At 42.9% G+C, this 16,172-nt stretch overlaps 1 protein-coding gene across 9 annotated transcripts in view; it reads left to right on the top strand.

Annotated features, from left to right (window-relative positions):
• Positions 1-16,172, top strand: part of cacna1aa (calcium channel, voltage-dependent, P/Q type, alpha 1A subunit, a) — a 90,323-nt gene that overhangs the window by 68,828 nt on the left and 5,323 nt on the right. For 5 of the 9 annotated variants that reach the window (XM_085270926.1, XM_085270925.1, XM_085270924.1 and 2 more), the window contains 9 exons: positions 755-851; positions 4,856-4,961; positions 5,510-5,617; positions 8,548-8,648; positions 10,247-10,362; positions 10,465-10,597; positions 12,023-12,136; positions 14,877-15,093; positions 15,341-15,612. In XM_085270926.1, coding sequence (XP_085127052.1) covers positions 755-851; positions 4,856-4,961; positions 5,510-5,617; positions 8,548-8,648; positions 10,247-10,362; positions 10,465-10,597; positions 12,023-12,136; positions 14,877-15,093; positions 15,341-15,612 — 1,264 coding nt within the window. Of the gene's footprint in view, positions 1-754; positions 852-4,855; positions 4,962-5,509; positions 5,618-8,547; positions 8,649-10,246; positions 10,363-10,464; positions 10,598-12,022; positions 12,137-13,373; positions 13,413-14,876; positions 15,094-15,340; positions 15,613-16,172 lie in introns of all 9 variants that reach the window. The other 4 variants (XM_085270930.1, XM_085270927.1, XM_085270929.1 and 1 more) reach the window with 3 other exon arrangements.

The raw sequence follows: 16,172 nt of genomic DNA, 5'->3' as shown, positions 1-16,172 counted from the left end.
CTGAGTATAACCTCATCAGACATCTGGTTATCTCTCTCACACCGTACAACCCCTCCCACTCTGTCCTCGCCTTTATTGTAAACTCCCTTCACCCCTTCCTAACACTCTCCCTCTTCTGGAATCGGTATACTGTCAAAAACTTAACACGGCAACGTCTACACTCGAAACTGAAGCTTCCGTGTAGTCCAAATGTATATTGTAGACATGCTAAGTTTCATGGTATCTGTATTCCAGTGCCTGTGTTTTTCCCTCATGCCTTCCTATAGAATGCACTACTATAAATAGAAAATACAAATAATATGGTGTGCAATAAATATGCTGTGCACCATTTCTATTGTACAGTTGTGTTAGGATTGCCTTTCTTGAGACTAACATGCTATTTTTTAACCTCTAAGGAAACCAAGTAATAAACAAAGAAGAAGAAGAGAATACAATAAGAAGGCACTGTTTAGGACAACTTTAAACAGAATGTGCCATTCAGTTATGTTTCTGCTATTTCTGTATGTGCATGTAGAGTTTGTATAAGTGCATTCAAGCGATGTCGTAAGAGTCAATTTTTACAGTTCTTCTATATTGTAAAGTATTTCCAGATACTGTGTTCTTGTCAATCTTGTATTCTTCCTCCCAATGTCCCCTCTTCTTTCTTGATGTGTGTGCCTGTGTGTGTGCGCGTGCATGTGTTTTTCTTGTGTGTGTGTGTGTGTGTGTGTGTGTGTGTGCGCGTGTTTGTTAACTCCCTGTATTCTTCTTGCAGCGGGCGCATACATTATAAGGACATGTACAGTTTATTACGAGTTATCGACCCGCCTCTTGGCTTAGGCAAGAAATGCCCCCATAGGGTGGCCTGCAAGGTTTGACTTCCATTCAAACAAAACTTCTTAAATCACTCTTGCTAGCCACAGCATCCAGGAATGGAGTGAATGCCGCTTTGTTTTCTTCTTCATTTCAACTTTACAACTTTGTTTCCACCATTATCGACTTGCATTCTGAACTGCCGAGAGAATGTGCGGGACAATGCAGACACCCAGAGAAGCATGCGAAATGCATTAACCGAAATAGGGAGGGGTAATTCACATCAAGGCGTTTTATCATGTTGGAAAAAATAATCTTTTTTTTTTTTTTTTAATATATGAGCATTTTTTTTCCTTTTGCTTGCTGTGGAGACATGGCTATAATGTAGCAAGCTACGGTCGCCCACTGTAGTGTTGCATTGTTCTTGGTTGTTGGGGGGTTGGGGGAACGACAGAAACTGCATTGACACTTCTTCCCTCACTCCTTCCTCTTCCTTTTCCTCTCCTGTCTGAGCAGGAGCAGCTTGGCGCCCGCTGTCAGGCTCTGCCTGTTCTGTTCTTGCACAGAATTATCTTCTGATACTACAAGAGGATATTTATTCCTTAAATTCTTCCTCTTGCTCGCCTCCCTATCCACTGTCATTTACCCTGTTCTCTGATATGACAACCTGTTAGAGAGTACTGTTACTCAAAGAGAAGCCACACAGCCAAAACAGTCTCTCCAAATCCTCCCAATAACCTTGTCTCTCTGTTGTTGTTTTTTTTTAAAACATTGTTTCAGTCATCTCTCTCTCTCTCTCTTGCTTTCTGTCTATCTTTCTCTAAAATCTTTTCTGCTACTCTTTCACTCTCTCTCCATTGTATTTCTCCTTCTTGGAATATCTGCATCTCTCTCTTTCTTGTTAACGGGGTGGTGGCATGGCTGATGATGCAGTGGCAGGATCAGTTGCAGGGAAATGTATGACATGCTGAGGCACATGAGTCCTCCACTAGGCCTCGGGAAGAGGTGTCCAGCTCGGGTGGCCTACAAGGTCAGAAAGGCCCCCATCTTCACCCAAGTCTTCTATGGGTGATGTGGGTTTTTTGGGGGGGAAGGCTATCTAGAACAATGATTTAAATTATCAACGTGGTGTAAACTTTTAGTGTCATTGTTTCTTTGGTTCTGTTCCTGTTTCTTTTTGTGGAAAGTGGGGGTGGGCTGGTCGGTGTTGTGACGTTGTGTGGTGATGTGGGACTTGTGGGTGGAGGTAGCAGGATGGTTAGGTTGACGGGTTTAGATAAGGGGTCTGTATCCACAGGAGGGGATGACAAAGAGGGACCTTCTCAGCTCATTTGCACCGTGTACAGCTCACATACACAAAAGCACAAAAGGCACACACCTCACGATTAGTAGTGTCCTCGTTTAACTGTATAGATCAATGCTGTATGAAGACATTAAGACACCTATTAAGCAGATAAACGTGTCACACATGTAGGCACCCTTCAATACATACACTTACACAGAAGCATGCGTGTGCAGCAGGGCTTGGAAGGTCCATTAGACTTATGTCCTCTGACTCGTTCCATCCTGTGGATGAGGTAGACGCATACACAGAAACACACAGAAATAGGTCATATCAACCTACACAGATATTTTCTGTTACTTCTCATGGTAGAGAGAGCAGAAGGGCTTGTGTCAGTGATGTGTTTTCCTCAGAGAGCCTTTGGTTGCCATACAGAAGCAGTTCTTTTTCTGTCACCCTTCATGTAGCAGCTCCAAGCCCCCAAGCAGCCTTTTCTATCTGCAAGTCCAATCTTCTCTTTGTCCTTTGGTTCTGTCGTCAATGCAGTTCTATTCTGTTTCCAGCCCCCCCCCCATTATCTCTGCATATTGCTCCCTTCTCCACACATGTACACTCCCTCACTTTCCCCCCTGCATGGCCAGTCCCCACCAACACCACCGCATCACTCCTGCACATGCCCTATTTGTCAAGTACAATACAGGTACAATGGATATCATGCAAACCGTTAGATTAAGAATATACTAAACATTAATAACACATTTACATTACATGCTACACGTGATCAGGTTAAAAAAAATCTTTTTCAGATTACTGTTAGCCTGAGGAGGCAGCAAGCCACACAATCTGTAGGCACAGACGATCACTCCATTGCTTTCTCCACCTCCCACTTCTCTTCCAGTAGAGCTGGGGCAAATAGTGCAGAGAATTTACATGATTTAAAGCTGCATGTGATTAAACACGTTTATCCGATTACATAAAAGAAGTCAAGATTGCTGACGTTGTGATCTGATACAATGTGCTATTTGACCCAAGCTTTTTAACTCTCTACTTTTCTGTTTTTTAATTGAACATTTTATGTTTAACACCCGCCATCATCCAACTTGGGCCTATAAACTTTCAAACTATGAGCCTCCTTCCTGAAATGTAAAAGTAAAAATACCAAAATGTATCCTGGTAGGTGTGCTTAGCATTCTATAATGCTTTTTATGCATGGTTGAGCATCTTTGTCTTCTCTGATAAATATTACTAGATCCAAATTTATTTAGCATAAGTCTCAATTTGCTTTCCAGGCGAATCTAAATCTTAACTAGGACCTTCCATCCAGTCCACCTAATAGCTATCCTTTTAGTGTCGCTGCTTTTAACCCTTGATCTATTCTCTCCTGAAGAGAGACAGCATGGCTTTTCAGGCAGGACTGCTTGCTTTATTTTTTTTCCCTTTACAGACACAGCCAACTAAGTATGGCAGTGATTCCTTTTCTTTTTTTACATTACATTGTTTTGACTTTTATTTTTCTATTTTCGGTCACTTTTTCTCTTTATGTGCTCCAGCTCATAACCTATTGATTTTTCTTTCTCTATCATCTCTTTCCCTTAAGCTTTCCCTTTCAGTTCTTATTATATCTGTTTTCTGGCAGAAGAAATATTTCGCTTCACCTCATATTTCCTACACACGCCTGGATTATGTTCACCTGAAAAATCATTACGCGTCTTAGCACCAGAACAACGCTTCCATGGTGGGCTTTTTTTTTTGTTTTTGTTGTTGTTGTTGTTTTTTTTCCTCTTTTTCCACAGAACGCTGCTCTCTCTCACCTATTAACCCTTCGAGTCTATACCCATTTGTTCACACATTTGACATCAGAAAATGTCAGCGTAGCCTCATTGTCTACTATTTTTCTTAATGCCTCCGATAACAGCCACATTAAAGCAACTCACAAACTCATTTTAATGTCGCCAACAGAGGATGCTTTCTGTGTACAGCTGCACAGCTGCTTGTCCTGTGAGGCATATTGTGCCTGCATTGCATGCTGCATGGGGGTGGAATGCGCAAGAAGGATTTGGGGGGAAAGACGGATTAAAGGAGAGGCATATTTTTGGAATGTGGGGACGGGGGAGATGCATGGTGCGCTGCATGTCTTGGATGTCGCCGGGTTGTTGTCTTTTGTCACCAAACATGCATGAACATCACTCTGTTAGTTGATGTAAATCGTATTATTCGTGTGTGTTTGTTACTAACCAACAAGACCCGCAAAGGATAAAACCAATAAACAAAAACCACAGTGTTCCTCTTTCTTAGACCAGTCCCTCGGTTGGCTTATTGGTTTATCATCTGGTCTCTGTTGTTTTCACTGTGAACCTCCAAAGCACTAGGGGGAGCTCTGGATAATAGTAACTGCTGCTCAGCCTGTTCCTGGACAGTTATGAAGCAAATAAGAATGTGATTCTGAAAAAAGTCTCCACTAATCAATTTGTGACTTAGATGTTTAAAAATGAACAAGAATTTGGGCATTACTACGACTCTCTTGTCACTTCAGCACTCATAATCACATATGCGCCTAATTTGACACTTAAGTCTGAGCCACTATAGGCTGACAGACAAAGTCAGGGCCTGCTGCAGATGCTATGCACAGCTCCTTCAACTTCCGAACCCACCCCCTCTTCCCTTCTACCCACTCTCCTTCCCTGCTACAAGCTCAGAGCCCTTCCCCCTTTTCACCTGGAGGTTCCACATGCACCCCACCTTCTCCTCAATGTTCTTACTGCCTGACTGGCTTCCTCGCAGAGATTGCTCCGTATGGATCTGCCCGTGGCTGATGACAACACGGTCCACTTCAACTCCACTCTCATGGCCTTGATCCGCACAGCGCTGGACATAAAGATTGCCAAGGGTACGGACAATTTGACTTTCACTTGTCACATTTTCACATGCTTTCTTCTTCCTTCTCTCTTAACCCCAACATCCTCAAAGCAGAATTGTCTTTTCTGTGCTGAACCAGAAACTTCGAACTCTTCTTGATGCTCAATCCTCTATACAGCAACTGATGTGTTGTTATTTCCAAGGCTTTAGATTCTATATGTAGAACTTTTCTAGATTTAGCGTGAGGCTGAAGGTGAGACTGAATGTAGCTCACAAAGTTGATTGCTTGTGTTTCACTTCAGTTGTGAGCTTATATTAATTACATGACTAATAAAAGGAACCTTTTTTTTTTCTGTTTGTCTGTTTCCATGTTTGTATGTCTTTTCCCCCTTTTCCTTTCAATCTGAATGGCTATAAACAATGTGTGTAATTTTGTGTGTATGGGTAAACTTTCTTAATGTGCATTTTTCTGTGTTTTGTGTTCATTTGTGTTCTCATACTTGGGCATGGATGTCCATACATGTGTGTGTGTATCTGCATGTGTGTGCATGCTTCTGTTTTTTTAATGAATATGTCTAGGTGGTATCGACAAACACCAGATGGATGCAGAGCTAAGGAAAGAGATGATGGCAATCTGGCCCAACCTCTCCCAGAAGCATCTGGATTTGCTGGTGACACCACACAAGTGTAAGTGACCAGAGTTTGGGTAAACCACAGCAGTGCCATTTTCTGCTACCACCTAATGCTCCACCATTGTTCCTCTCCATGCCCCCTGAGGTCTGCTTCTCCAAACCAGTCTTTTTCCAGTGCTGCACCCTCTGAATTAGCTTTCACATCTGTCTCACACATCAGTACTCAGATTGTGTGAAAATGATCATGAAAAAACAGAAGCACAGAAACAAGCTGCATGGTAGACACAAAACAGCTCCACACACCCACGCAATAGTGCAGTATCTTGAAGTGGAGATCAATAAAACTGACTGAGACTGAACTACACAAGGACAACAGCTCTTGACTGAAAAAACCCTTTCTCCATCATCACTGAATATATCAAAAATGTCCAATGGGTGGCAGTGCAATAATACAGTCTCCTGCAATTCCAATCCATTACACTCCTCCCCTAATCCCCAATTATCCAAAACAAGGAGAAAAAAAACTTCATTAAATAAACTACAACACTGGTTCAAAGATTCAGTCTTTCAGGTGGTATTCGTACTTGTTAAAGGCAGTGCTCTGCTTGTTGTTTCTCTGTAGAAACTGGAGTCTGTTAACTGCTACATACCCTCAGAAGTAACCTGAGCTTACTGGGATGAATTTTGGTTGATTGTTGCAGACCACTTCTTCTGGTTATCCATAAGAAGCTAAAAATTATGGAAATGTGAAATACCCACTTGAATCATGGGGAAGTCATGCTTGCCCATCATATTGCCACAGGGGCTGGCCGCTTCTGTCACAGCAGCGGAGCCTCAGCCTGTCATTTCCTGGCATGTGCTGCAGTTCTTTACCACCACCCCTTTCCAGATGGAGCCACCACAACTAGCTTCTTGCAAATGCTTTCATGTGGCAGATGGCCACATGTTCGCGATGTAGGCCATTCAGCGTATTTGCTCTTTGAACTGTAGGAGCTATGACCGTCACTTCCTAGAAGACCCATCTTTGAACCACACACAGCCCAGTTGGATGTCTATAAGAATGTCTCGAGTGCGTCATCGTGTACGTGATTTGGCCATCTGTTCTAAGACCTTCGTGAGTGAGACAAAAAAAGTAATATTCTTCTTCTTTACCCGTATCACTGCTTCCCATCTAAAGAAATGTATCTGCATTTTCATTTCCTGATGACTTTCAATAATACTCTGTCATGGTTAAATACTGTAAGTATGGATACCCAATGCTGCTTTTTCAATGCAGCCAGAGTGGGGATGGCTGGCTCTGTGCCCGGGAATTGCCAAGAGTGCTCTCTAATCATTAATGAGGGTAAACTTCCTCCTGTAATAATATTTATGAAACTTCTTTCCTTCGGAGAATGACAGAGTGTACTTTCTTATGCATTTGGGCGTATTTCCTCTCTGACTCACTCATGACGTAAATTCAGCTGACTTTTCCTCACGTCCCTCCATCAAATGAATAATGACAGTAACAGACCCTGATGATTTATTTCGGGCTAGCTGCAGCGACTTCCTGCTATGATTGTGAACTACTGCTGTGTTGCTTTTTGGCATTTTTAATGCTGCCTCACACTTAAAGGGCTTTCTTTGCATGCTACAATACAGTACATGGAAAAATTCTGCATGCGTTGGCCATAATAGGTCAGCAGCCCAAGAAAAAAAAGGTAGTTGTGAACTTTTGCTAGTTCAGGGTTACAAGACTGAAGCTACCATCTGTGTCCAACAGGTGGCGGTAAAGTATTCATTTGCAATCACAAAATTACAAAATGAATACTGCATTTTTTTCCCTCCTTAAACTCACAAACGCAAGAGTCACCATTCCTTAACATTCACACTTCTACCCATTTCTGTGCCTGAGATCAGAGGGTGTCCTACTATAGATAAACCTTCTACAGATGTCTTTTCACTCCGTGGCAGGCAGCTTTTTAGACTAGGGGCAAATCTCTCTTTTTACCATTAGCTATATTGAGGAAAGTATAAATCAGTAGTTGCTCTCATTCTGTGATGCCTTGATGTGCACAGATTGTATCTCTTTTTAAACAATTTTAATCATTTTACTGGAGACCACAGTTTGTTTAATATTACACACTAAACACGAGCCATATATCAGAAGGAGATTGTTCAGTTACAGTGATAGGTTTGTAGCTTGTACCTATCCGCTGGAACGTTGAAGACAATATAATTACACTGCAAAGCAAGACACAAGCAGGCTGGTTTACTCATGCATGAGGGAAATCTGGCTGGGGCCGAGTGTCGTCCCACCACCTAGCCTCCGTCAGACTCTCAGCCAGGCTCCCCATAGCACTCCTTTTATTGTGGTTACATGAATATGCATAGGGTCATTAACATATGACATCTTACATAGGTATACATGTGAACAAAGAATAGTGTGTGTGTGTGTGTGTGTGTGTGTGTGTGTGTGTGTGTGGGGTCCAGATGTGACCCTGTGAAGACTCCCCAAAGCTGGTGCCAGGAGTCTAGCGGTCCATCTGAACAAAGGGCTCTTATACTTAAACAGATATACGTGTGCTTGCTATACCATAAATCAACAAGAAAAGATAAACTCTCCTAGGGAGTATGTGATTTATACCAAGGACACTCTAGAAGAACGGATGCACTCCCTAACACACAGAGCTGTTACTTTAGGATGAAACATCCTTTCAATCCACCAATGATTATATACACTTCTAAGCATATATGAGTAAATATTTCTAAGCATAAATGACAATCAACAATCCAAATCTAACATACAGCATTGTACTTGTGACTCATAGAAGTGTTTTTTAGAGTTAACTGAAGTTTTTAATCAGCCTGGCAGTGAAAAGACTATTTTCTCGTATGTTCATGTATGCAAGTGCTTCCTGTGCGCTTGCCTCACACCTCTCTACCATTCCTCATGCTCAAAGACCAAAGAGCCTGATCCTGCAGGGTAACTTGTCATTCTCTCTGCAGCGACCGACCTGACAGTGGGGAAAATCTATGCCGCCATGATGATCATGGAGTACTACCGGCAGAGCAAGATCAAACGTTCCCAGGCTCTTCGTGATGAGCAGGTACTGCCTGTCTCCAGTGAAGTAACACTCTACCTGCATCCGATCCTTTAAAATTAAAGGCAGACTGACGTGCTGAAACCGAGGCCACAGGTCTGTAACTTCATCTATACAAGCCCGGACTGTGACAGCATTCGTTCAGATTAGGGAAGCGTGTCCATTCAATTACCTATAAAGGCAAACGCAATAACTTCACAAAGGTAATGCTCAGAAACAATGCTGCCACCTTCTGGGCAAAGTTTGTTACACTAGCACTGAAATTCTTGAGGAAAAAAAAAACATTTTCCTCATACAGAATGTAGCAGGTTATTTTTTTCACATTAAGCTAAAATGTTGTCACAATCCCAAATGTGCCCATGCCTGAACCTGATGGGAATCTTCACAATGGCTTCTTTAGCTGAGCTTGTGTCTTTCCTATATCAACTGCTTGTAACAATACACTACCTTCTAACTCCCTGTTACCCATGCTTGTCACCTTGGAAAGGTATAGACCTCCCTCACAAGATGATATGTTATCAATGCTGAAATTATGTGATTCCTAACATTATTATTCAGCCGTAATATAAAGGTCTGCTTGCACTTAATATTGTCATTGCACGTGTTATGTATTATGAGATACTTCTCATGATGTTCCCGAAACATCAGCAAGCCACTGCCTTCTTTATTATTTCTGATCCTCATTATTTTCTCCTGCCTTCAGTCCTTTGCAATGTTCCACATCCACACACAGACGCATTTCTCACACAATTGTTTTTATACATACTTTTTATCACACAGTCTGCGGTGTGACTTTACTAGAGCCTCAGATCTCAGCTACCATATTATCTAGAAATGCAAAGAGAGATCTATGCAGTGTTTCATTATAGAAAACGCAGCTAGGCCAGACCGGATCACACAAGTTTTAGATGTGCTTTACTTGTTGGGGTTCACATTGTGTTTATTCCTTGCAAACTAATTGGGATGCTTGCTACAGTATTTTCACATAAGTAAACTGAAAAACAAAAGAAAAATAATAAAATAATTTAACAACTAAATAAAATTTTAGATTTAAGTGGTCATTAGTGGACATTAGGCAGTTGTAACAAATGTAGCAATTCTTATTTGACACGTGCCATCGTGTACTTTACCTGCCTGCTACCGGCTTCTTGCTGTGTTTCTTTGCTACAATGTCCTCTATCATTTTAGAATAGGATCTTTTTTTTTTAATTGTCCTGCAAATGTTTTTTTCTTCTCTTTTTACATACCCACCCCCACCCATTAAATTTCAGCCTGTTAATGCATCAGATGACAACCATAATGTGATAGTTTGCTGTATGAAGCTCTGGATGCAGTGGTTGAATCCTGCTTCCTCACTGATCGTCATTTTGCTTTGATCCCAGAATGACATCTGAGTCTGCTCATCTCTCTCCTTCTGCTAGCTGCTGGGCATTCGTTGCTCTTGCATTCATCCCTCTTCCATTCTCCCGTTTGCCCGGTCTCGCTTCAACCGGCAGCCCCCTCTCTCTATCCCCTCTCTTCATGCTCTGCCCTTGTTCCCCCTCCCCATTTCCCTGTCAGTCTGCCTGATAGCTGGCGACGGCCATGTTGTATATCTCACACAGAATCGAACGCCATTACTATTTCAGCGCGTGGAGCCACCTACCCCCTCCCAGGATGGGGGTCCGGGACTTAACAATGCCCTGCCTCCTCCTGAGATGACAGACACCACCAACAGCCTGTGAGTTGGACACTTCTGGATTATTTTCACTTTACAGGAACAGGTTTGCTGAAGAAAGACATACCCTTGACTTGTTAATATGTGTTTGTGTGTGTGTCACAGGCCGGTGGAGGGAGGTGTCCCGGAAAGCCAGTCGTGGGTGACGGCTCGCGCTCAGGAAATGTCTCAGAAGGTTGGCAGCTGGAGCCCTGAGGGACACCCTGTGGATGGCCTGGGAAGCATGACCAACTCTCAGGTAAAAGCACACACACACACACACACACACACACACACACTGGAAATGGCACAATAAGCTGGCCAGAGACCACACAGATAATAGTTTGTGCCGTGTTACTTGATGTAGCTCCCAATTGCAACTGAGGACAATTACGTGGTAAAATCTTCACTGTTCAAGTTTGTAATTCCGTATCCAGGCTCAGCAGTGACCTGCTCATTTGTAACACCTGATTTTTATAGAGGATTAGATCAAATCAGGGCAGCTGATAAGTTTATTTCGTTTTTTCCCAGTATGTTCATTGTTAGGAATACTCTCCCATTCTTATGGTGTCGTAAGTTCAGAGCTCAGACTGCATCACCGTTACTGCACTGTTGCCTTTATCATTTTACTGAAGTTGTTACACTTATTTCCTGCAGTTCCTCTTTTTTGGATTCTTCAGATATCACTAACATTGAACATTTCTTTGATTAGCTCCATCTCTCAAACCTGTCTCTACACACAAGTCTTTTTATTTTATTTTATTTCTTTAAAATCTCACTGAATTGTTCAGTGGCTATATATCTCTGCATCTCATTTGACTCAGACTGGTTCATGTCTCTGTTTTCATGCCGTTAAACATGTCTGCTTGTAGACCTCGTGCGGGGGGAGGGTGGGGGTCTGGCAGGTGCATGCATCTGTCAGCCCTCTTATTGTAGCCACCTGTCCACAATCAGCAGAGCTCTAAAGGAACGACTAAACTCAGCAGCCAGAGAGACAACCTGATATTCTTTGATTATCAGTTCAGATTTAACTAAAATGCGATTTACTCCAAACAAAATCGAATTTTGCAAATTTGCTACATAAAATTTGCATGTTTCTGATTAAAAAAAAAACCCCAACATACTGGATTTTTGATAACTGCAGTGCAGCTGACCCACCAGTGCAGTTTCAGTTTTACATAACCTCATTTAGTGCCCACAATGTACCAGGACCTGCACCTGGCTAACATTATCATCTGATCAGATTTCTTTTTTTCTTTCTTTTTTTCCCCTCATGCCTCTTTTTGGCTGCACGTGGTTTTTTCCTCCCAGAATCCACTCCTGCCGTGACTCACAACCTCCTCCATCTGGCATTGAGTGCCACTAAACAAAAAGGGAAACAACAAATCACCTTCTGCTCGCATTTGTTGCAACTCAAGTGACAGCAGCATATGCAAACACAAAATTGGATTTTGGTTGGAGTATTTTCTAAAGACCAAAACACACAATTTCCTTTTTTCTGTTTGATTTAAAAATGAAAACAACAATTAAAGACCAAATTATCCAACTGACATGATTTTCCTCTGGGACCTTCAGCTTTCTGCTCTCTTTGGATAACCTTTCCACCTTACCCCCCTCTCCTCCTCCCTATTAGTTTTCATGGCAGCCAATCACACCACCTCCTGCTCTCCTGCTCTGTTTACAGACGGTAGAGATGAGAGAGATGGGGCAGGATGGTTACTCGGATACTGAGCACTTTCCACCAATGGAAGGCCACGGCAGGGCCGCTTCCATGCCCCGCCTCCCAGGCGACAACCAAGTGAGCAGCATTCTCACCTTTCCACTGTCCGTTGTCCTCATTGTGTCCGCTCCTTATCTCCTTTTGTTTGGAACAATGACATTCACAAAGGTCTGACTCGTTGCTTATGGATTTCTTGCTGCGGCCTCTTGAATCCAGAGTGGAGAACGTTTGGGACGAGGTTGCGAACGACAAACTTTTACAATCACTGGTTACATTTTGCGCTGGGTGTCGTGGTTGCAACCATGATGTCCGCTAGCATATCATGACAGTATTTCAGGGTAAAACATGTAAATGTTTTGCTGACATGTTGACCTCCAGGCTTGGGTTCACAAGGACCACAGCAAGGCAAAGTCAGACCTTTCATTCCTTTCTTTTTCTTTTCTCCCGACTGTTTTGCTTTTCTCTTCCCCTTATCTCTCTTTCACCTGCATGGAGGTGTTTTCGGAAATGCGGTTGCCTTGTTTTCCATCCCACACCCTCATCCATGTTAAACTGTTTCATATCTCGGTGAGTGCTCTGGTTGTCATTCACACACAACACATTTATAAACCACACACAGACATGCGCAGTTCTCTACCCCCACACCCACCCCACATTATTTCTTCTTCTTTTGTCAGGACCGTGATTTATTTATCTTTTTTTTTTCTCGATTTGCTAAACTGTCTCTTCCTTCCTAGCAGAGGTTTTCCAAGTGCCGAACCGGGCTTCCCCCCCTTTATTAGCAGGACTGGTTCTAGTATGATGTTGAGTGTTACAGATGTGTGCGTGTTTGTGTGTTCTGGAGCTTGTTTTTATATGTGTTTTTCGCTGATTATCATCATTGATGTTGTGACCGTGTTTCTGTTGATTGAGCACTTTCATGGTGATCTTGTCTGTATAACACTCTCGTGGCACCAATCACCCCCAGTATTTGTGGTAAGTGTATCTCTTCCACCCTCGCTGCTGCTTCGGTGTCTAATCGGACCTTCTTTCTCTGTCCCTCCTTTTCTCTTTCTCTCTCTTTCATCTCTCCACTCTGGCACCCCATCCTCTTTTTGGGTTGAACCTCAATCTAACGCTTTTAAACTTGTACTCCTCTTCACCCTTCCTCTTTGATCACTGCATATCACACCATCCCTGTCTCCCTTCCTTCTCTCCCTCTCCCCATCACTTCTCCTCCTTGTTTTGTGTTTGCGCCACATCCATACATTTGGTGTATTTGTGGCATTGTTTGTGTGTGTGTGTGTGTGTGTGTGTCTTCTCTGTGCTCATACAGCAGCGGAGGAAAGGGAAGCAACGTGGCAGTAACCTCAGTGTATGTACCCTGTCTTCTCTGTCTTCTCCCTCCTCCCCTTTCTCTTTATTCAAGTCCCCTTCTCAAACATGTCTTTGTGTTGTGTGTTTTTAAGCAGGGGTTTTCTTAAGATGTATTAAAGCAACCATTTTTAGCATGAACTCATATGCAAGTCCAGTTTCCAAACCAATCCTACTGACCCTTAACTACTCACTCGTGCACTTAATGCAGAAAGTTTGGATTCGGGCTGAACTCTGCTTGTCCCTTCTCATCATTTACGGTCATATGACTGTCTCCGGGTCTTCCGTATCTCTGTCTCTCTTTACTCAGCTGCTGCTCCTGGTGCTTCGTTGTCTCATGTCCTCATGCCTGTGTGCTTATCTTTGTGTTGTTGCTGTTAACAGTCTCCATTATGAGTCTCCATTCACGACTACCTACCTGCATGCTAGAACTTAGATCTTTTTGTTTGAGTGAGTGTATGCTTGCGTGAATGTATGTGGTGCGTGGTTAGAGTGTCAGAAACAAGGAGGGATATGGACATACGTGCATATGAATGGATATGTTTATAGGATTCTCAGTGCTACTTCTGTGAGGCCAGTTAATCTGCCAACCCATCTTCTGTAATTTAATCTGTGACAATTCACAATGTCTACAAAACTTGCTCAGCTCAGCTGCAAAAAGGATTTAGCACTGAAGTAACCTGATATGATTTTCATGCCCAGGTCATCAACTTGTGGCACCATAGGCGCTGTCCTGCTGTCCTGTCCTGCCTCAGGTCACGAGGCATCGGCACTGCAGAGGAATGTCGTTAGCAGACTCAGGACATCCCCTATGTACATGCATGGTTGCAGGGAAGCACGCTGAGACAGAGCAGAAACAGAAGAGTTTTGTGCAGCCTGGAATGCGCCATGTTCGAGGGCATTAATGAGTGGTGAAAATGGAGAAGTGCTGAATTGACGCTTCTGTCCCCTTTTTTTCTTTAACATTACAAGTTACAGAAGCATGGAAGGCATGGTCGCTTGCCATCATCTCTTTCCCTGTGCTTCCTTTTGAATTTTTTTTTTAATCTTCTGTATCAGGGGTCGGCATCTGAGCCCTGCACCAGGTTTGAATGTTAATACAACACTGCACTGGCCTTGCTTTAGCCATGCTTAGCTACTGAAATACATGGATGGATTGTTTACAAGCACTAAACTTGGCTAATGGGTTTTTTTGCCGACCCCTGCCTTATAAATTGTATGCAATGTCTCTGTTTATGAAGTAGCATGATTGGGGGTCTATGATTTGGTATAGGTTAAAGGAAGAAGATCCGTTGAGGGCTTTCATAGAAACAGACCCCAGTTAAACCCATATATACACCCCTATACATATCTGTTATCCCATTGTATAAATGGAACACCAACCTGACATTCAAAGGAAACACCTCTCCTTGCATTTCTCTCTCTCCCTCCATCCCTCGGTGGTTTCTTTCTCTTCCTCTCTTAGACCATCAATGACAGCAGTCCAATGAAACGCTCCGCCTCCTCCCTGGGCCACAGCAGGTCTGGGCGTGGTCACAGAGACAAAGGAGGGGCAGACGACTACAACATGGAGCATGCAATCCCAGAAGAGGGAAGAAGTTCCAGACACGGACACCGGCGAAAAGACCGGAGCCATCGGGCATCTGAGAGGTCCCTCTGTCGCTACACTGAGGCTGACACAGGTGGGTGAAACCACAAACACACACACATTTTTTGCATAATTGATCATTTGACAGGTACTGTAGAAGATATTTCCACTATCCAGAACTCATTTTCTCTAACCGTCTCACCTTCTGCAATAAATGAATCCAATTTTTGTACAACTGAACAAAAAGCACATAAAAGTCTTTTTGTTGTTGTTCCAAGGGCTGCTAGAATGTGTCGCTGAAGTGCAATAATAACGAACCCCTCTAAACACTCTGTCATCAGGCCTGGGCACAGACCTAAGCACAACCACTCAGTCTGGCGACCTCACGTCAAAAGACAAGGATCGAGACAGGGATCGCGGCCGTTCCAAAGACCGTAAGCACCACCACCATCATCACCATCACCACGGCTCTGTGGACAAGGAGCGCTATGTAGCAGAACGAGGGGGCGAGTACGTCCACAGGCACTCTCGCGACCGTGACCGGGAGCGAGAAAGGGACCGGCGCTGGTCGCGATCTCCCAGCGAGGGTCGCGATTGCGTGACACACAGACAGGTGGGCTCCTGGGGTATTGAGTGTACTTGATATCTAGGCTGGAAAAACACACCTGTTGGTTTTTGAGGAGAAAAATAATTAAATAAATATTGGTCAAACACATTTCAAGTGGTCTAATATTGGGCCTCTAATTTGATGGTAGTTAACTGGTGGACTATCAGCTAGAAAAACCCCAATAACCTTTTCTGGCTGTAACCAAACACAGTGCTGTATAGTCTACATAAGGTGTAACTTTTTGATGTAGTTATGTTAGAAATGTTCCTCTGATTGGAAACTGTATAAAAAAGATAGATGTAGCGTGACATCACCTGTTGGTTTGTGGACTACTGTTTTGAAGGCTTGTTTCAGTTTCTTGAATGGTGGCTTCACAATTACAGGCTAGCCGTACTTTAAAAAATACACAAGATATAAAATATAAACATAATCATATATTAAAATTAAAAATCATTCTGTAATAAATAAGAATTAAATATAACAATTAAGCCATAAACTCATTAGCAAAAAGTATTAAGTAATATGTGTCAAACAGAATCATTTTCTTGTTGAAAGCCAGAAGGGTT

Source organism: Mchenga conophoros, linkage group LG4 (genome assembly GCF_057382185.1).
Source record: "Mchenga conophoros isolate Kocher_MC1m ecotype Shallow Benthic linkage group LG4, M_conophoros_male_GT1.1, whole genome shotgun sequence".
In the NCBI taxonomy this organism is placed as follows: Eukaryota; Metazoa; Chordata; class Actinopteri; order Cichliformes; family Cichlidae; genus Mchenga; species Mchenga conophoros.
This window is presented reverse-complemented; position numbering and strand designations above follow the sequence as displayed.